The 21071-nt window shown below is 40.0% G+C and overlaps 1 protein-coding gene across 4 annotated transcripts in view; it reads right to left on the minus strand.

Annotated features, from left to right (window-relative positions):
- The window catches only part of CRPPA (CDP-L-ribitol pyrophosphorylase A), a 261917-nt gene that overhangs the window by 100766 nt on the left and 140080 nt on the right, over positions 1-21071 (minus strand). For all 4 annotated transcript variants that reach the window (XM_074266599.1, XM_074266600.1, XM_074266598.1 and 1 more), the window contains exon 9: positions 18724-18855. In XM_074266599.1, the coding sequence (XP_074122700.1) occupies positions 18724-18855 (132 nt within the window). The remainder of the gene's footprint in view (positions 1-18723; positions 18856-21071) is intronic.

Genomic DNA, 21071 nt, shown 5'->3' on the forward strand with positions numbered 1-21071 from the left:
TCCAAGTTATCAACACAGAATTTCCCACGGATTTTTCTGTCTGAAAGAACTAAACAGAGTTCTCTCCTTGGCTCGTGCTGCTGCCGGGGAATTGTTCCAATTAGGAAGGAGAAGAACGCTCATATTCACCAGAGACCGGGGTGAGACAGAGTGACCTGACCACACCCTTCTTCCTGTGCCCTTACTGCGGACACTGAGGCTGAGTGCTCAACACGGCATGGGGCCGTGGGTGCAAAAAGATCAAAGGACCGTGGGCTTCAAAGACGTCACACCCAGGGAGGTCCAATGGCAACATTCAGCATCCTGGAGGTCCAGAGAAAAATCACAGGCAGCAGGGACAATTACCCATCATATACCTGGATTATACAGTATGCAAGAAAATAGAAATGTGGAGAGACTGTATGAATAATCTATACCACAAACAATGTATAAGAAATTAAGGATCTCCAGGTTTGGCGATTGTGTCAAATGAAGGTCAATGAGTGCAAGTAAATGAAGGAATGAGGGGCAAAGAGAGATAAGGGGGAGGGGGCATGGGGAAGGAAAGATGAAATCCATAAGACTCTGGGACAGTAGTTCCCATGATGCTGAATGACCCGACCATTACTATGGTAGAGCCGTCACATGACACAGGGAATACAGTGCAGACTGAACTCAAGGAGATGAATGCAAATCCTGCCTTGAACACTACTTAGCTGTGTCTCCCTGGGCAAGGCATTTAAACTCTCTTGAACCCATAAGTTTTCATTCTTAATGTGAAAAATGACAGCCCCAAACTCCCAGGGCAGTTGTGACTCGAATGAGAGAATGTGCATAAGGTGGAAGCCAAATGTCCCCAAACTCAATAAATGTTATATTATTATTTTAAGAGAGAAAAAGAATGCCATTCTGCCTTCTTGGACCCATGGTCCAAGATTTAGGGAAAACTGGAAATCTCTTACACACCAATAAAACAAGGAAGGAAAAAGGGCTCCATTGAAAGCTGTCTTGGCTTCCTTGAACACAAGAAAAGTAAATTTGTTTTCCTCATCTGTAAAAAGAGATAATAAAACCTACCTCATAAAATTGTCACGAAGAACAAATCAGAATGAACACATGTATTTAAAGGTCTTTACAAACCTCGATGGACTATGGAAATGTTCATGATAATAGGGAAGAAGCAGAGAAGAAAGGAGAGAAAAAAAAAGCAGGGAGAGGAGGAGGAGATGGAAGAAGAAAAGGAGGAAGAAAAGGATGAAAAAGAAGAGGAGAGGGAGCAAGAAGAAGATGAAGAAAAGGAAGAGAACAAAGTAGAGGAGGAAAAGGAAGAAAAAAGAGGAAGAAGAAGAAGAAAAGGAAGGGAGAAGAGAAGGAGAAGGAAGAACAACATAAAATGAGCCTGAAAAAGGAAAGGCTTTCCTGAGACAATGCTTTACATCTGGCAAGCCCAGCTTTCCCCATTACCCAGGGTATGCCCTTTTCTACTCAGAGCAGTTCCTGAATCCATTTGTTTTTTAAAAGCTCTAATTTGAGGTACCTTGATTAATAAGTTAGGGCAAAATCAACTAGTCCTCTATATCTCACCAGCCCTAGTTCACTAGGCCAGACCCATAATCAGAACAACACTACAAAATCGCCATTGTTTCTAGAAAGGATACTCCAATTAACTTCCCTTTGGATCAATACTTAGTACCCGTACCTGAAACACGGTAGGCATTTAATAAATGTTTATCGATTGGGTGATCAGCTCGGGAATCAATGGCTCCCCGATCATTTTCTTTTCTGGACAATTCAATGTGTATCATCTTCCCTATTAGGTTGTAAGATTCTTGAAGATGGAGGCAAATATCTGTATCCCCTATAGCTGAACACCCAATATTTGTTTAATAGTTTTTCATGCATTACCCAGTAAGATGAAAAAAGAGTGACTAAATGAGATTAAGAGATTTGTCCATGGTGGCATAGCTAATAGTTTTTATTAATTTTCTCAGCCAGCAAGCATTTATTTTTCCCTCCTTTTACTCTGCATTGAAAGAAGAACTAAAATCCTTCTAACAAAAGAGGGAAGCAAAGCCTCTTCTTGCACACTTCTCCCTCCCTTGGTCAGTAAATGGGCAGCAAGGCCTTCATCACATTGGTCTCTGAAATCAGAGCTTTCATCACATTGGTCCTCTGAAATCAGAGCTTTCATCACATTGGTCCTCTGAAATCAGAGCCTTCATCACATTGGTCCTCTGAAATCAGAGCTGATCACTGCCCTGATCAAAGTTTTTTTTTTTTCCTCCATATTCTTTTTTTAAATAGATTTTATTGACCAGATATATGCATGAGTAATTTTACAACATTGACAATTGCCAAACCTTTGTTCTAATTTTTCCCCTCCTTCCCCCCCTCAGATGGCAGGTTGACTAATACATGTTAAATATGTTAGAATATAAATTAAATACAATATGTGTATACATGCCCAAACAGTTGTTTTGCTGTACAAAAAGAATCGGACTTTGAAATAGTGCTCAATTAGCCTGAGGATTGGAAATTCTATGTAGTGGTTCATAGTCATCTCCCAGAGTTCTTTCACTGGGTGTAGCTGGTTCAGTTCCTTACTGCTCTATTGGAACTGATTTGGTTCATCTCATTATTGAAAATGGCCACGTCCATCAGAATTGATCATCATACAGTATTGTTGTTGAAGTGCATAATGATCTCCTGGTCCTGCTCATTTCACTCAGCATCAGTTGATGTCAGTCTCTCCAGGCTTTTCTGAAATTCTCCTGCTGGTCATTTCTTACAGAACAATAATATTCCATAATATTCTTATACCACAATTTATTCAGCCATTCTCCAATGGATGGGCATCCACTCAGTTTCCAGTTTCTGGCCACCACAAAGAGGGCTGCCACAAACATTCTTGCACATACAGGTCCCTTTCCCTTCTTTAAAATCTCTTTTGGATACAAACCCAGTAGCAACGCTCCTGGATCAAAGGGTATGCACAGTTTGATAACTTTCTGAGCACAGTTCCAATGCTCTCCAGAATGCCTGGATGTATTCACAGTTCCACCAACAATGTCTGATCAAAGTTTTAAAGAACTCCAAAGTTATTTATTTTTGCAAGGCTGTCATGGTATCAGCTGTTCTCCTGGATCTGCTAACATCACCTGGAATCAGTACATGCGTCTTCTCAGGTTTCTCTGAAACCATCCTCCAAGCCGTTTTGTGAAGAATAACTATTCCAATCCATTCGTGTATCATCAATTTTTCATCCATTCTCTATGTGATGGGTACTTAGGAAATGAGTGAAAACTGGAATGGACCTCCACTGTCATCTACTAACATATAAACACCCCTGAAATAAGCCCCGCTATAAGAGAAGAACCCAGAAAAAACCCTGGTGCCAGTTCCAAGTCCCTGCCCATTGTACTACATTGCAATTACTTTACTCACTAAGACTTTTCAAAAGGTTCCCTCTCTCCATTCAATTTAGTGATTAACATGTTCATTCCAATTTAAGACAAAAAGTGATGAATTCATCTTTGTACAAATTATTCCAAAGGCAAATATAAGATTATACGTTTCTGCCCTTGTATAGAGGGCATAACGTTTTATATTTATTAATATATAACAGAACTGCATGCGATGAAAAAATCATTACTCTCAAAATCTCAGGGTAACTGGTAACAGATTTAAAGATGAAACAATTCACATTTTATATATCTTCTACTTGTTTTAATAAACTGTTCCAATTCTATGTTTATTTCCTAGCTCATTAAAAACCATCAAATATAATCACTCAAGACATATTTTTGCAATTTGCTCGCTTTCCCTAATTGGTGTTTCCCTTCCATAATGAGGATTTGAGCCTAGGCCTTCAGTCACTCTTTCACATTTCCCCTTTCCCCAAAGCACTGAGAAAGCACATAGGCTCTTTGCAAAGAGACCAAGTCAATGATGCTTGCATGTGTGTGTGTGTGTGTGTGTTGTTTGCAGATGTGTCTTGTATGACGGAGTGTATGTTTGCATGTATGTCTGGACAATGGTGGGAGTATTAGACTCAAGCATCACAGCCCAATTAAGACTCGGACTCAAAGGCAAGGGCAATTTCCCTACGCAAGAAGCAGTTCTGGCCAAATGTGTGGTCCTTTCATGAGGCTGATTAACAAGGTGGTAGTGAAAATCAAAATAACCAATTAAAGCTGATACATTCAAAGCAAAACAAAACAAAACAAAACCACACAAGTAATAGGACTAGATTCTTCTGCTCCTACTCCAGTTGCTAAATCCAGGCAGGTGCAAAAAGAAAACAAATGGAGCCACATCCTGACCCTTCCCGCAATATTAGTCATTGGTGAGAACCTCAAGGTTTACCAAATATTTTTCCTTCCAGCTCATTTTAAGTGGATAATGGCAAATCCACAGACTCTCCAAGCTCCCAAAGGGCAGCCCACTTAGCAGATTGCTGTGTCTTAGCCCAGCTGCCTAACTATTAAGGAGGTATCAAAATCGTGCAGCCGATGATCTTAAAAGTAACATCTGGAGACACTCAATGTTGGACCATTCGGTGAGAACATTGCCACATATTCTCCTCATCTATCCGGTCCAGGAGGGCCCAGTTTCCCATCTATTAGCATTTCTCTACCAGACCTACAACGCTAGAATAAATGCAGAGCATCATAAAGAGAGGGAGAAAATGTTAACACATAATTAAGAAGAAGACGGAAGATCATGGTGATCTGGAGCCAAAGGCTCCGACTGAAATTGTGGCTCTGCCAGAGTAACTGGTCAAGTCAGCTTGCTTATTTGTATTTCAGTTTCCTAATTTGTAAAAATAGAGGGTTGAGGGTGTCTTACAATTCTAAATCTATAATCCCATATGACTTGATAAACTAGATATTACATGTTATTTATATCATATGAAGAATTATCGAGAGATTATAATCTATATACCTAGAATATATTGAGAGATTATAATCTATAGACACAGAGATTAAAAGCTATATTCTATAGGTCAGCTAGGGAGCATCATAATGGATGGAGTATCTGGTCTAGAGTCAGGAGGCCTCAAATCTAGCCTCAGATACTTATTAGCTCTGAGATCTTAGGTAAGTTCCTTCACCCTATTTATCACAGTTTTCTCATCTGCAAAATGAGCTGGAGAAGGAAATGGCACTCCAGTATTTTGCCAAGAAAATCCCAAATGGGATCAGGAAGCTGAAAAATGATTGAATAACAACATACATTGCAATCTAAATCCAAAATTCTATGATCAGTAATCATATCACTCATATGCACCTCAATATTCTAAGGGATCTAGCAGCATCGAGTACCCATGGCTACCCAGACCCAATGGCTTTCTGCGTAAGGCAGGTCTTTGCTCAAAATAAGCATGAATGTCTTCAGATCTGAGCGATCCATGGATGAACTAGACGTGAGATGCTGGACTCAATTCTACAAACATAAAATGCATTTTCACATAGACAATGCCAAGTCTCCGAGACCTCATTCCTAGAATGCCCTTTCTCCTTACTTGTCTCTTAACACCCTTGCTTCCTTCTAATTTCTCCATGAAACTTGTCCCGATTCTCCCTGTGCAATTGGCTCATGACTTCCATACACCAAGAAGTTACTCCGAATCTTCTTTGAATAAAGTTTCATTTTATTTCTATCTTTGTCTTACCACAGCCTGGGACCATGCTCAGTACTCCCCATGGTCAATACATAAGAGGCACTTAAGAAATACTTCTTGATTGATTTTAGGTTTATTTATCAGTGTATGGATATATGGATATCATTTTTCTCAATAGAATATTAAGCTCCTTGAGAACAGAAATTGGGGGCTGGGTGGGAGGCAAAGATCCAAAGTAATCTGAAAACATAAGATTAATAGGGATCAGAAAAACCAGAGGCCCTCGAGCTGAGCCCAAAGGAAGCTCCTTGTCTTAAAGGCAGAAGTCCAAGAGGCAGAGCAAAATTAATTTAAAATGCTTCAGCATCCAAAAGCCCTAAGCAAGAATTAATCAAAAATTAGGGCCCGAAGCATGATCCCTCCATTTCTAAATGCAAAGGTTGTTGTGCTGCCAAAAGTCCCGCTTACTCCACACTTTTTCAGAGAAATTAAAGCTAGAACTCCAAGTCACCTACCCAGCCGACTGTTCCCAAGAATTATGAAGACCGAAGATCAAGGTGACCTGGAGTCAAAGGATCCAATTGAAATTGTGGCTCTATCAGAATATCCCTGGTCAAGTCATCTTGCTCATTTGTATTTCAACAATGCCCTGTTGGAGGAAGCCCAGTTCTTTTCTGTATAACTCTAATTAATAGGAACTGATTCCTAAATGAGGCAAATTTGTCCTTTTTTGTATCCTCTCTCGCTCTCTCCTAAATGGTCCTTAGAGCCATAAGGAGAGGTGACTGGTGAGAGCCTCAAAGTACCAATTGGGTCATGGGCCGATTCCTCAGCATCTCCAAACATCCGGTCCCATCATTCTGTTTTCTGGTGACAAGCAATCCTAATATATCATCACTAGAGGAAGGCCATTGGGGAGGACATTTTTTAGTGAATTTGGAAAGAACATCTCCTACATTAAAATGCTTCCAACACCATGGGCTGTTGGCTTGAGAGGTGATGCGAGATATGATACGGGGCTCTACCCCTTGGTAATTTGTACTACAGTGAATCATCCTGATGCCTGACTAAATTTCACTCCCTGACAACAAGGCCTGTATCTTATTTCATCTGGATATTCCTGGCACACAGTATGCATCTCCTGAATGCCTAGTGAAATCGATTTAGTCAGATCACAGGAAAATATTTAGAAATTTAAATGAGCTCAAACTTCAATGAGATTGTCTCTCATTAGGCCGGACTCTTACCTCCTGCAGAGAACTTATTCAGAAATTAGACTTGGATCAAATTCAGTATAAAAATCAATAGAAAACATTCATCAAAAAATATCCCCCATTCACTCACTCTCCCCCCATTCCTATGTCCTGTCCCACCTCAAAGATTCCATCTTGTAATTTTCAAAACCCAGTCTATGATAAAAATTCGGGCCTCTCAAAACTAAAACCATTTGGCTCCAGAGAGAATAAAAACTAAGTTATCCCAGTGCTTTGCACCATGGGCAGGGCAAAGTCAATCCATCACAGGCACAAGAAAATCAATGCTTCTTCCTCTACGGCAAAAGCAGCTCAGGCCTGTGGCTCAGTGGCAAAGGCCCCAGATGGCTAACAGGAGAAATTTCATTCACTTCACTTCTGTGAACTCAAGGCAACAAGTGTTTCTGAAACACCTTCTCTGTCCTAGACAAGGGGCCAGGCCCTGGGAATACAAACATGGCGCTCCCTTCAAGAAGACCACAGTCTAATGGAGAGAACAATCAATTTAAAACAAAAAAGTACAAGAAAAACCCAGACCAAATGGAAGGTAATTTCGAAGAAATCACCCACAACTTCAGTAGAGAGACAGGCTAATTATGTTATTTTATTTATTTTACTAACTAGTTGATAGTGACCTTCAATGTTTCAATGATGATTTCACCAGTGTCAATATTCCCTTCTTCCACATTGTAACTTAGAGGAGAAAAGTCTGAGTTCAAATCCTACTTCAGATACAAGAATAAGTCATTCTAGCTCTGCTTCTTCATCTGGACTCAACGGTCTTGAGGGTCCTCTCTAGCTCTCTCTCTGTAACATACAGCCCAACTCTCCTGTCCTTTAGTTGTAAGTCATTGAGTCAGCATGGCTGAAAACCAGTCAGCTGGGTGAGGGGTCCCTCTAAATTGGGCTCTCAGTTGGTTTTGGAAACCAGGTCCAATCTCTTACCAGACCTGCTCTCAAAGCCTTTCCATCATGGCGGCTTCTGCCAGTGATTGTGTCCAGCAGGCCCAGTCTTGGAGATGTGGGTATTATCTCCAGGCTCCAACAAGGGGGCAAAACACAAAGTTAATCCAAATGCAGCTAGTCTACATGGACAAGAAAATGAACAATGACTTCCTGTAGACGTGGCCTGAACCTCTTAAACAGGACGTCAAGCAACAGGGAGAAAATCATTTTAATAAGATTTCTTCTGGGATTTTTTTTTTGTATAAATATGTCTGTCTATGTTAATGGCAGGAAGCAGGTCAGGGTAACAGGCTTGATTTTATCTTCTTTCCTCCCTTCACCTTATGATCTTATCCAGTGGGAGATCTGTTGTATCTGAGCACAAAAAATCATCCCCTGACTCCATGACCATACCTCAAAGGGATTCCCACCTTCTCTCTGCTCAGCTAGGTGTCTCTCTCCCTCTCTCTCTCTCTCTCTCTCTCTCTCTCTCTCTCTCTCTCTCTCTCTCTCTCTCTCTCTCTCTCTCTCCTCTCTCTCTCTTCATTCTAAGCTAAGTTCAGAGACCATCTCCTTCATGAAGTCTTCTCTAAGAGGAAGCTTCTGAACCTCAGTTTATCCTAGGCCTCACACTCCCCCCATCACAGATACAGATTATATTGATCTCACCCTCACATGCTGTAACATGGCACATTCTGTGTGTTTTCCTAGTGTCTAGCACTGTTCTTCACTCATAGTAAGAATGTAATAAAAGGTGCTGAGTTGAATCAATTCAATTTTCTATCATGGCTTCACATGGTGATAAAAAGAAGCAGCCAAAAGAATCCAGATGGACCAAAGAAGGTGACATGAGCAAATATGTGAGGGGGGACAAGACAGTGACAAAGGTCCTAAAAAGAAAAAAAAAAAACTAAGGGATAACAAAAGCAGATGCCCATCAATTAGAGAAAGACTAAACAACATATTGTGGGATGGGAATGTAGTTTATTGTGGATTGCTGTAAGAAACAATGAATGTCATGAATCCAGAAAAGGGGGGAAGAACTGCATGAACAGAGGCAGTCAGCATAAAAGTCACCAGAGCCGGGCCAATGAAAATAAAATAATAAAACAAAATAAAAAATAAACGCACCAGCTATAACAATGCAAATGGAAAGCACAATCATCACAAAGCAGCAGAGGGAAATGCTGTTGAATCTCAAAGAACCAGCATGGACTACAAAAAGAGAGAAGATGTGAACTTCCACCTCCCTTGCTACTATCACCATCTCCCTGCAGAGATCCATAAGCACAGACCAATCTTCTTTAATGTATTGATTGCTTTTGCTACTTTTTCTTCTTTTTTTTTTCTTTAAAAAATATTAAATGGTACCAGGAGATCATTATACACTTTAACAACAATACTACATGAGGATCAATTCTGATGGAAGTGGATATCTTCGGGAATGAGAAGATCCAATTCAGTTCCAATTGATCAGTGATGGACAGAATCAGCTACAACCAGAGAAGGAACACTGGGAAATGAGTGTAGACTGCTTGCATTTTTATTTTTCTTCCCAGGTTATTTTTACCTTCTGAATCCATTTTTTCTTGTGCAACAAGAGAACTGTATAAATATGTACACGTATATTGTGTTTAAGATATATTTTAACATGTTTAACATGTATGAGATTGTCTGCCATCTAGGGGAGGGGGTGGAGGGAAGGAGGGTAAAGTTGGAACAGAAGTGAGTACAAGGGACAGTATTGAAAAATTACCCATGCATATGTTCTGTCATTAAAAAAAAAATTTATATATATAGGAAAAAATATTACGGGGGCAGCTAGATGGCATAGTAGATAGAGCACCAGTCCTGAATTCAGAAGGACCCGAGTTCAAATTTGATCTCAGACCACTAACACTTCCTAGCGATGTGGCCCTGGGCAAGGTCACTTAACTCCAATTGCCTCAGCCAAAATACATACATACACACACACACACACACACACACACACACACACACACACACACAAACACACACACACAACACACACATATCACATCATATAATACTATATATCTACAGTAATAAAGAAAGACCAGGGCGCTACAGCATAGTCATTATCAAATATATCACATCGTGCAATTATACGCCCCCTCCCTGGGGCGCGGAGCTGGGCCTTGAATTTCCATTAGTAACGCCAGCTCCTCGATGACCAACTGTCCTCTAACAGTGTAAATCCACCCCTTCTGGTCAGAGACATCCTAAAGCATTGAGAGATAAATAATGTCTTGCTCCAACACCTGAATTGAGAAAATGGCCACTCTAAATCTCTCTGGTCAATCTGAAAGCCAGGCTCCCATTTTCACCAAGTTTCAAACACATGGATTAGTTCCTGGAGAGGGGATACCTTTATTCTTAGGGAAATGGACAAAGGATGTATTTTTTTTTTTTTACCATTCTTCTATCTGAAAATTACTATTTAAAGAAAATGCAATTTGTATCTTTATAAACTAATTTAAGAACTTAGAGCTGTATTTATTTGAAAAAAAACTTCTCTTGAGATGATCTTTTTTTCTTTATGAATAGATAGATAAATATTAAAAAGAGACTGTCAGAGGTTTTCTCTGTGATAATGGAAAGCTTCCCCAAATAAGAAGGAGACCACCCTCAAAGTATCCAAATCCCTTAATTGCCACAAAAAGTACTAAAAATGAAGTCAGGAGTTTAACAAAGGGATTAAGGAAAGAGGAAAAATCGGTCCAATTAAACCAAACACTAGCATGTCTAGAAAAACTCACCGCCGCCCCTCAGACTTCAGAAATAAAAGGAAGAGTCCAAAGCAAGTGAATCATCGGGAAAAATCGGAAGAAGCGGATTACATTTACCTTGGAAGGAAGTCGGTGGATGGCACTTGAGTCAAAATCCCTTAAAAAATCCAACAGAGTTCTCTCTGTTTCAGTAAAGAAAAGCAAGAGAGTGAGAAGAGAGCAGGTGGTGGAGTTAGGAAGAAGAGGCTTTCCACATTCCACACTTTCCCTAGGATTGCTGTGAGGATCAAAGGAAGTAATGTCTACTAAGCCTTTAGCACAGAGTCTGGCACATAGTAGGCACAGGGCACAGTGTCTGGTACACAGTAGGCACTGAGCACACTGTGGGACACAAAGTAGGCACTAAGCACAGTGTGAGACACACAGTAGGCACTGACTGACCACAGTGTCTGATACACAGTAGGCACTGAACACAGTGTAGGACACACAGTAGGCATTGAGCACAGTGTCTGGCACATAGTAGGCACTGAGCACACTGTGGGACACATAGGAGTTCTTTGGTTAAAAGTACTGAGTCCACAAGTCCTTTAACAGTGAAAAAAAAAAATAAACATGTCTTGGGAGGCAGGTTCCTGCTAGGAGGCTTTTGTTCGTTCCTCCATCTGAAAGCCATAAACAGATGGTCAGAGAGCTGTAGTAGTCTGATTTTTTAAAAATAAAAGATAGAGATCTGAACCTCCTCATACATTTAGAACAGGGGACACCATAGAAAGGCTTGTGGCAGAGGAGGAGCTGCCTTCTCCAGCTGCAAAGGTTACGCGGTGTTAGGGCCATCTGAACTCTGTGATTCCAGCGAGTGGCAGCATGCAGCATCATGGGTAGGAACCCTTCTCATCTCTATAAAAAAGCCATGTTTCCCTGACCAGGCTTATCTAGCATGTTCTTGGAAGGCATCAGTGCAGACAAGATGCTTGGCCACCCAGGGTTCCTTCCTCCAGTCCGAGCTGATAATTGGCACTGTGCATTCTGGGACAGGAAGCCCAAAGCCCGAATAAGCAAAGTCCTTGAAACCCATCAAAAGGGAATCATGAGAAGCTAGGCAAGCTCACTGCTTTCTCCATACAAACTGACATGTCAAGAATTAATTGCATCTCCCGGATCCGCAAGGGTGACTTTTTTTTTTTTTAAACTTACTTCAAGGTGACTGTCCTCTGTCAAAAACCTAGATGGGATTCCCAGTGGAACTGATTGAGACAAACTTTATTTTTTGTTGTTGTTTTCAAGTTTTAACTGTCTTCAATTTGGGTTCATGTCTAAGAAACCCAATACAGGAGAATTCTAGCAGTGTCATCAATTGTGCAAAGATATGTAGTTAAGGGAACAGGAATATTTTTGTGTGAAAATTAGCAGCTGAACAGCTGGCTGAAGGAACCTGGAGGAAAGAAGAAGGGTGGGGGTAGAAGTCTGGAGACCAGAGAGGGGTGTGAAGATCAAATATGAGTCTTAATTTCTCCTCTCTCACCCATAAAATGACTAACTAGGAAAGATCAGCATAAATTAAATGAATGTGTTTCGCACAGATTTTGCCAGATGTCGATTTTTAAAAAAATTATCTGAGTTTTGAATTTCGAGTCTCCATTCTCTCGACATCCTCCCTAGCCAGGCCTTCTATGTGGCCAAGGCAATATATGTCCCAGAGTCTAGGTGCCACCTTGTTCCTCTACAGCATTACATTTCCTTAGAAAAACTGGCTCTCTTTTGTCAATCAAGGATCCAGATGGTAAGGCAAACATGATAATTACTATTCTTTCATAGTATAGAGGGTAAGAAAATTGTTTTCTTGAAAGATCTCAAAGACAGACTGATATTGCAACACTGCAACATTGTGAGACGTTTCATTTGTCAACATGCTCTAGAAAAGATAGGAGATAGAAGGGGAAAGGCAAGAAAAAGGAAAAGGATATTTTCAATCCTGATCAAAAATAAAAAGGAAACAGATCCTGATTTTCTACCAGTCTGAAAAAGTTATTTTCACAAACCTTATCTTTGTTGACCTTCATACTTTCCCCCAAGTGTGTATAAGAAATGACTAATTCACAATAACAAACAAATGATTTTGAAAGTGAAAAATATTTGGTTCTTCTAATCATTTCCACATCAAAAATCATGATTGATATGAGTAAGGTCCTAGGGGTTTTGGTAAACAGACTCAGTTTGGGATGTTTTATGTGAATGCCACAGGGTCCTCTGTGCCAAGGAAAGAATTGTGTGTTTAGTAAATCAGCCAAGCTCACTCCACATCACGACAGTCACAAAAATGAGACTTGCCCAGTCTAAGCTCATTACTAAGATTGTTGATGGACTTCATCTGTGTTCGGCTCTTTTGAGAGAAAACACTCACATGTTCTCCCACTGGGAGAATGACGATATCTAGATGACCCAGAACAAACCATGTGACACTCCAAGATGGAGGCATCTTGTTTTTCTCCCCACCATCCAGATGCTGGCATAGAAAACAAGAGCTCCTTAGGGCATCTAACTGATAGTCCCAATTCATTGTTTTCCATACCTTTCTCTTCATTCATTGGGGAAAAGTTTTAACCTCCTAGAGACCTATAAGTATTGGACATCACCTTAAATACACAAGATTGGTGCGATTTAGGCAGCAGAGGACAACCCCTTTCATCTGATCAAGGACATATGAGAGATTATTAGCCAAAATCAGCTATTATCCTTCTTATCAAGAGTGATACAAAATCAACTTGGTCCACTTTCTCTATGTGTGTCCTCTCACCACTCCATATTTCAAAATAGGGATGTATTTCTAAGTCAAGTGGATTCCCCTTCAAGGGCATAGCCTGCAATCCAGCCAAGCTTTCTCCTCCTGTGTGATACTTTTGCAAGTCACTTCTCATAAATTCTCTCCCATTCTTCTTCCAGATCTTTTAAGAATGTGTTAGGAAAGCTATAGGCTCTCCATCCTCAGTGGACCACCTCCCTCTCTAATCATTAATCTCTTTCACATGATTTCATGAAGAAGTGAGTGACTAATAAGATGCTGCAGCCTCTTCCTAAGGCTGACCTGCCATATGCTTCTGGTCACCTCGGGGTTACCTATAATTGTGACTTTTCAAAGTGTAACGTCCCCTCTGTCAGTTACAATTACTAGTCTGCCGTAGGCCCAACAGAGGACCTTTGACCACTGTGCTTAGCAGTGTGAACTCTACCCAGCTCGCCTCCTCTGAGGCCTTCAAAGGTCTCTGGCCACGATCTCTTGAATCTATAGCTTAATAACCGGTAGCGCGCTCAAGAACAGCCACGTGTAATCTTAAAAGCCTTTATTATACCTACTCACATAATGCCCTGACTTGTTGGTTCCCAAGTGAACACCTGGTCAGAAGACCCACGTGTTCACCACCAAAAGCCTTACCTCTTTTGGCTACCCATCTCGGCTTGGCCACCCAGGCTAGGGAGCCAGGGTGAAGAGAGCGACTGCTGCGTGCAGTGGGCTTATAAAGGGCCTGTGAGGTCACACACACAGCCAATCAGCGAGAGAGTCACTCATTACAAAGCTATCTCAATGTGGTCAAGATCCCACCTACAAGGCAGTCCTAATATCCACAGAAATTACTTCCTGGGGGAATCTCCCGATGCACTGTGGCGCCACTCATTTAAAGGGCTCTTACATCAAAGGCTAAAATTATGGTGTTCCACATTTCCCTACAATAAAGTAGCATTAAAAACTAATAGAAATAGGCCTGCCATCTAGGGGAGGGGGTGGAGGAAGGGAAGGGAAAAGTTGGAACAGAAATGAGTGCAAGGGACAATGTTGAAAAATCACCCATGCATATGTACTGTCAATAAAAAGCTATAATAAAAAAAAAAAATAATAGAAGTAGAAAAGCTGGATCTGCTGTCAGGAGCAAGTTGGAAGTACTTCATAATTGTCTTCCAGCCCAAATTCTTCCTCCTTGTCAAATCCAGACTAAACTCATCATCTAACTGAACAATGAATCAGAGATCATTTACTGAGTGCCTTCTAGGGCCCAGCACAGTAAATAAAAAGGGCAAAACAAAGAAACTCAAAACTACAGTGATGAGGATTCTTAGAAGACCACCTACAAGAATTTTCTCATTTAAAGATGGGGAAATTGAGACCAAAGAGATAGAGTGACTGACTTCTAATCAAGTGGCTCAAATAGAAACAACTGCTCACAAACCCGTGTACATGGATTCCCACAGGCTGTGTATCAACTTAATTTTAAAATACAAAGTTATCTATATTTTATAGAGTTTTTATTTATCTTGTTGAAATTATATTTTAATCTGTTTCAGGCCAAGTGCCTCTGACAAAGATGACAGAGTTGATTTTCTTTCCAGATCCTCAGATGCCAAGTTTCATTCATGTTTGGCTCTATCAGAAATCAATGAGTCCAAATGACGAATATAACAATGACCAAATGGTTTCCAAATGTTATCTGTTGATATTTGCCTTTTTGTATAATTAAATTTTAGAGTTTCTTTCACATTTTTCATCTTTTGAAGTTCTCTCTAAATACTGACATGGATACTCATGACTAATCTCCTTCAAAACCCCAAGCCTCGGTGAGTCCACTGGCGTGGATATCCCCTTAACCAAAGGAGAGGATTCATCACTCAACAGTGACTTCACAGTCCGTCTTGGAAAGTCATCAAGATAAATATAGTCACCCCGTAGAAAACCTGATCATGAGTCTCTTTGCCTTCACAGAGATGGTCCTTCCATGATAAACCAGAGTCCATCATCATCTCTCTACTAGTACAGGTTGGAATCTCCTTTGCAACTTGGCAGTTTAGAAATTTCTCCCCTTCCCCCACCTCCCCCTCTCTCTCTCTGCCCCCCTCTCTCTTTCCCCCTCCCTCCCTCCTTCTGTGTGTGTGTGTGTCTCTCTCTTTCTCTCTGTCTGTCTCTCTCTAATGGCTCCTGCATGGTAAATTTCCAATGACACATGGCAGACCTTTAATACATGCTCACTGATTGATTAAATCTAATAGCATCTTATTAAGTTGGGAGGATGGCTAAGTTTGAGGCTGAATGAACAAAAAGGGCAAAATGTTGGGAGAGGAAGAACTTTGAGGAAAATTTGAAAGTCCCAAAGCCTCTTTCAATACTATATACTCACTGTAATGTAACGCAGGCTCCCTCACAGTATCTACCCAACTTTTTACTCCACTTAGGGTTTCTCCACTTAGGGTTTTTCCTTCATCCCCTCTCCCCAACACCAGAAAACTGGACCCAACTCCAGCATGAGGGTAAACCACAAGCCAGGTTTAGCCTGATCTTATCCAAATCCAGGCTTCTATATCATCTCTTGGCTTTCTCCACATTAGACTGCCATGTATTTTCTATGTCCCTAGCTATGTTCATGTTTTCTGTCCCATTAAAATGTGAGTTCCTTCTAGTGAGGGATATTTTTTTGCCTTTTCTTTGTATCTCCATGGTTTAATTTCGTGTCTGGTATGCAACAGGTACTAAATAAATGACTGTTGACTGATTGAAATGGTGGAATAGAAGAAGAGATATACAGAATAGCTGATAAGTGACTCGATTAAGTTTGGTCAGGATGCAGCTGAAAGGAGAAGGAAGAACACTGAAGGGAAGGATGTGTCGAAATATAGAATGATTTTCTTCCTCGTTGATGGTAAAATTACCACATTTTCCACTCCAACATTGCAATTCAATATGCACTATATGAAGAAATGCTAAGAGCACTAAAGAAAACAAAGGAAAAACAGATAGGACTAGTCCAAGAATACCTGCAGTTCTTTGCCAGAGGGAACAAAATTGAACCACAATGGTATTGAAGGATGACACCGCAGGAAACGCACCAGCTCTGGATGCTGATGATCTGGCCATGGCTAATCACTGTGTGAATTTAGGCAAATCATTTTCCTTTCCTGGATCTCAAGTTGCCCCCTCTAGAAAAGGGAGTGTGTGGATTAGATGGCCTTTAAAGTCCCTTCTACCACTGGAATTATGATCAGGCATCTGGAAAATGTCAAATGCTTGTGGGATTGGCGGGGGGAGTCTTGGATACTACTACTAGGGCAGAGAAAAGTGCCATCAGTAAAATCACTAACTGCTTCCCCCTAATCCTTCTTTTCTGTCTCTGCAAAATCTTCCTAAGAACAACCTGTGTCCAAACTACAGTTATCTTTGAAGAAGTCACAGGAGAAGGGAAAAGACACATGTTCAATAAAGTTCTGGATTAGCAAATGATTAAAAAATAGAAAGAATACAAGATGCCATTGGGCAAATAATCTGAATGCAGAACCATGAAAGAATGGCTGTGGACTTTGACATTAATATCAATAAACAAGAAATATAGAGACAGATCTTTCTATATTAGCAAAGAAGCCAAGGGAGGGGAAAAGAACCAGAAAAACCAGTATATGACAAGTATGACTCCACAGGAAGAAGAGGAAATGAACTGAAACATTCCAAGAATCTTTGGTGGAAAGAGAGGAAGAAAATGAAAAATACAATATTTTGAGCATGGAAATTCACTTATTTAAATGATAGTTGCAAAGTAATCTTAATTGGCTGTATTACTTTTAAATATTAAGTTAAGAATAAATCATTTGAATATAAATTTCATATAAAGCAAAATATAATCAAATTATCTCATACTTTCTCAACTATTTAGCACCCAATACCAGCTTTTTGTACCACCTGCTACCATTACCATGGAAGCAGGGAGCAGAAGGGGGCTTCCCAGGGTGAAGGGCTATTTGGCATTTTCCCTATTTTATGGGATACTACAGCCAAGCCCATTGCCCTCCTCAGAGAAGTCATGACTAGTGACCAATTTCAGTGATTCTTCCAGCTTTATGTTTCGATAATTGTTCTCAGATTTGCCTCAGTGGTAAGAGTATCACACTCAAGAAATATTTGGTGTACAATTCTCCTTTAAAACCCATTGAAACTTAACATGAATATGTAAGGTCCCCAGGGGAAAAGGGGCTGCTGATTTTCCTAGGAGGAGTCAGTTCAACCCAGGGAATTAAACAAGTCAGTTTTAATCCTCCTCCTAGATTCAAAGATTGTCTTTTTCTCTTCTTTAAGACACAATGAACACCCACACAAATTCCCTGCTGCTTTCTAAAGACTTGCCTTTTTATCTACTGTCATCTCTTTTTTTTTTTTAATTGCACATGGTCTTGAACACACAGAAGCAAAGTGGGATAATCATATTAATAGACAACCTAAAATTTTATCATCTTCTGTGAGTAAAAGGAAACTAAAAAATTGAAAAGGGCTAAAAAGAAAAAGGAAAGGAAAAGGAAAAAAAGGCTTAAGCCGAGCTAGAAAAGACAAATTCTATTTCAATGACCCCTGTTCAAAAAAGAACGACCATTCTGATTTTGAAGAGGTCCTTAAAATATTTTATGACCAACAACAGCTACGATCCATCAGCCACAAACACCTGCCATTCCCCAAACTGTTTACCCTAAGTCCCTTTTATCCAAAGGCCAGTGAGATACTTCACTTGCTTGATTCCCCATTGCCTCTAGGAAACCATCAAGCTTTCTGAAGAACAAATAATGATATAAGCGCACTGGGAGCAAAGCCATCCTCTGCCTGGACAAACAGGGCAGGTTCTCCAGATGCTTTACTGGAGACAGCTTTCCCCAGTTACAACAGTAACTGACTCCAACAAACTTATTGGCTCCTGCTGGAGGCATGGAAGCGCTTTGTTCCTAGGCCTATTTTCCATCCTTTTGTTGCCTAAATACCAAGCATCGATTAATGGTGGAACAATACCAGAGGAGGGAAGAAGGGATTCAGAGGTGGTGTGGGAAGGGAACAAATCAAGCTCAATTATCAGTACATTTAACATTACATGTAGGAGAGGTCAATCTGTCAACATTCCTAAACTAGCTTGGAAGAATATATGCTCTCCTATTCATATGTGCATATTTTGAGTATTTATTCATTTTCTGTTTTTTTTTTTTCCTGTCCTAATCAAAACAATGACATTTTTTGGCCTCTAGACAAGAGACTTTCCTGAAAGTAAAACATGAGCAGACAAGTCAAGTTACGGCCAAAAATGTTTAAATGTCATTTCAACCTTATATTCTTTAAGAATCCCAACCATTAATCTTCCAAAGGTAGAGAAGAGAAGCCACATACCTGTGTAAAGTAGATGAGAACCCCATAGAAGAAAACATTTTGGTTTTTTGCTTCCTTTGCAAAATCCTTCATTTCCATCACTTCTTTCATTTTTTCGCTCAATGACACATTTTGGGAATCCAGAAAATACACCTGTCAAATAATATAAGACAAAACAGTCAGGGAACCAAATCATAAAAGGCAGGGTTTTCAAGTTTCACATCTCAAAAAGTGAAAAATTTAAAGTTGTTCAAGCCACAGGGGAAAAGTGGGATATTGCAAATCATTTTCACGAGTGTGTATTAACGTCTGCCAGATGATTCAGGCCATTCAAGTGTTACCACATGGCCGACGCTTCCGCTTGAAAATCAGGAGGAGCAAGATGGTGTGATGCTGATTGCCTAAGCTCCAAACCAGTCCAGCCAAAGATGGTTTAAGAAGGGTCTCTGATCTGTCTTTCTTCCATGAGAGAGTTTGATATTAAGGGATCATTTGGGTGGCCCACTATCAAAAGAAATGATCAGATGACCAGAGGTTCTGTTTCGACTCAGGCCATTCTTCTGGTGTCTCTTCCTGACTGGCCCACTTGCCTTTCTGGTCAAAGGAATCCTACATCATCTTTTATGGCCCCCTTCTCCCATTAGGCACAAATACCAATGGGTTATGGCCTATTTATGATCGTATTGCAACTTCCCAACTTTAAGAAATACTTTATTGATATCTATTTCTCAATGACTCTTCCTCCACTTCCAAGGGAACTACTCTTTGTAACACAGAACAAACACACTGACCACTTCCGGCAAGAGTATCTCATGTTCCAAGCGCAGTCCGCCATCCCTCTACTGAGAGGAGAAATGCAAACTTAAGTATCAGCCTTCCCTCAAGTAGCAATACAAAACTACTTTGTATTTATCTTGACTATACTATGTATACACTTATAATTACGTATTGTCTCTCCCTGGAACAGTGTAACTTCCTTTTTGTTTCTATATTCCCAGGACTGGTACAAAGTAAGCAGTTAATAAATGCTTGAGAACTCATTGATTAAAGTCAATACTGGCATCTACATGGATGAGGGCTCCAATCTCTTTTAATATTGTTGGAGTTTGTTTTCTTTTTTCCCCGAGTGTGGCTATTTTGAACTTGCCTCCCCTGTTCAATTCATTCTGCATCAAGTAACAAAGGTCTTTATGAACATCTCTGAATTCTTCATAGCCATTTTGTCTAACTCTGAAATCACATTATACTAACATGCTACAATTTGTTCCATCATTACCTAATCAGGGTACACACTTTATTTCCCTCTCTTTAGTAAAAGAAAAATCACTGCTATGAATATTTTTCCTTATATAGAACTTTTCTCTCTTTCTTGGATGTCTGGGATAGGAAGGAGTGAAAGAGAGAGAGAGAGAGAGAGAGAGAGAGAGAGAGAGAGAGAGAGAGAGAGAGAGAGAGAGACAGACAGAGAGAGAGACAGAGAGAGAGAGAGAGAGAGAGACAGAGAAAGATAGACAGAGACAGAGAGAGACAGACAGAGAGAGAGAGCCAGAGAGACAGAGAGAGAGAGAAGAGAGAGAGAGAGAGAGAGAGAGAGAGAGAGAGAGAGAGAGAGAGAGAGAGAGAGAGAGAGAGAGAGAGAAGAGATCCTAATATGTCATCATGGAGTCAAAGGATCTTTGTAGCTGAGTGATCTTTCTATTATGATTCCATACTGTTTTGTAGAAACTCTATCCCAACTCTATCAGCAGAAAACAACAGGACTCCATGTCTCTTCCAACATTTAGTATTTTTTACCTTGTTTTTCCTTTTATCATGCAAATTTCTATCACTTTTTAGCTTTCTTTCATTTTTTGTTTATCCGAGATCATAGGAGTCAATGATTTGTAACTATATCATTTTACCAAGATCTATTAACGGTTTAAAAGTGGACTATTGTATCAGACCATAGTTTGGGAACACAATTTTCTACATGTGACCCCGTCTACCCTTCTCCTCTTTAATTCTGGACTCAGCTCTTTGCCAGTACAAAATTCTTATATTGATAAGCAGTATAGGAAATTCATCCATTTTGTTTTTGTCCACTGTGGATGATTAGACCAATATCCTTTAAAATTCTGTTGACTTAACTGAGTAGATCTAAAGAAAACTATTAGTTTTCTGGTTTAAATTAAATTAGTGTAATATGAAGAAGGATTTTTCAACAACACTGCAATTAAAAAAAAAAGAAAACACCTTTCTCTTGTTTGTCATCTGAGCCAACATTTTCTATAAGAAGAATGAACATGTATTCCTTATCCTTGGGCAAAATCATAGTGGAATGGTATCTATATAATTTTGACATAATTCTGAAGAGGGTTTTCAAGAATATG

The sequence above is a fragment of the Sminthopsis crassicaudata genome, chromosome 5, assembly GCF_048593235.1.
Source record: "Sminthopsis crassicaudata isolate SCR6 chromosome 5, ASM4859323v1, whole genome shotgun sequence".
In the NCBI taxonomy this organism is placed as follows: domain Eukaryota; kingdom Metazoa; phylum Chordata; class Mammalia; order Dasyuromorphia; family Dasyuridae; genus Sminthopsis; species Sminthopsis crassicaudata.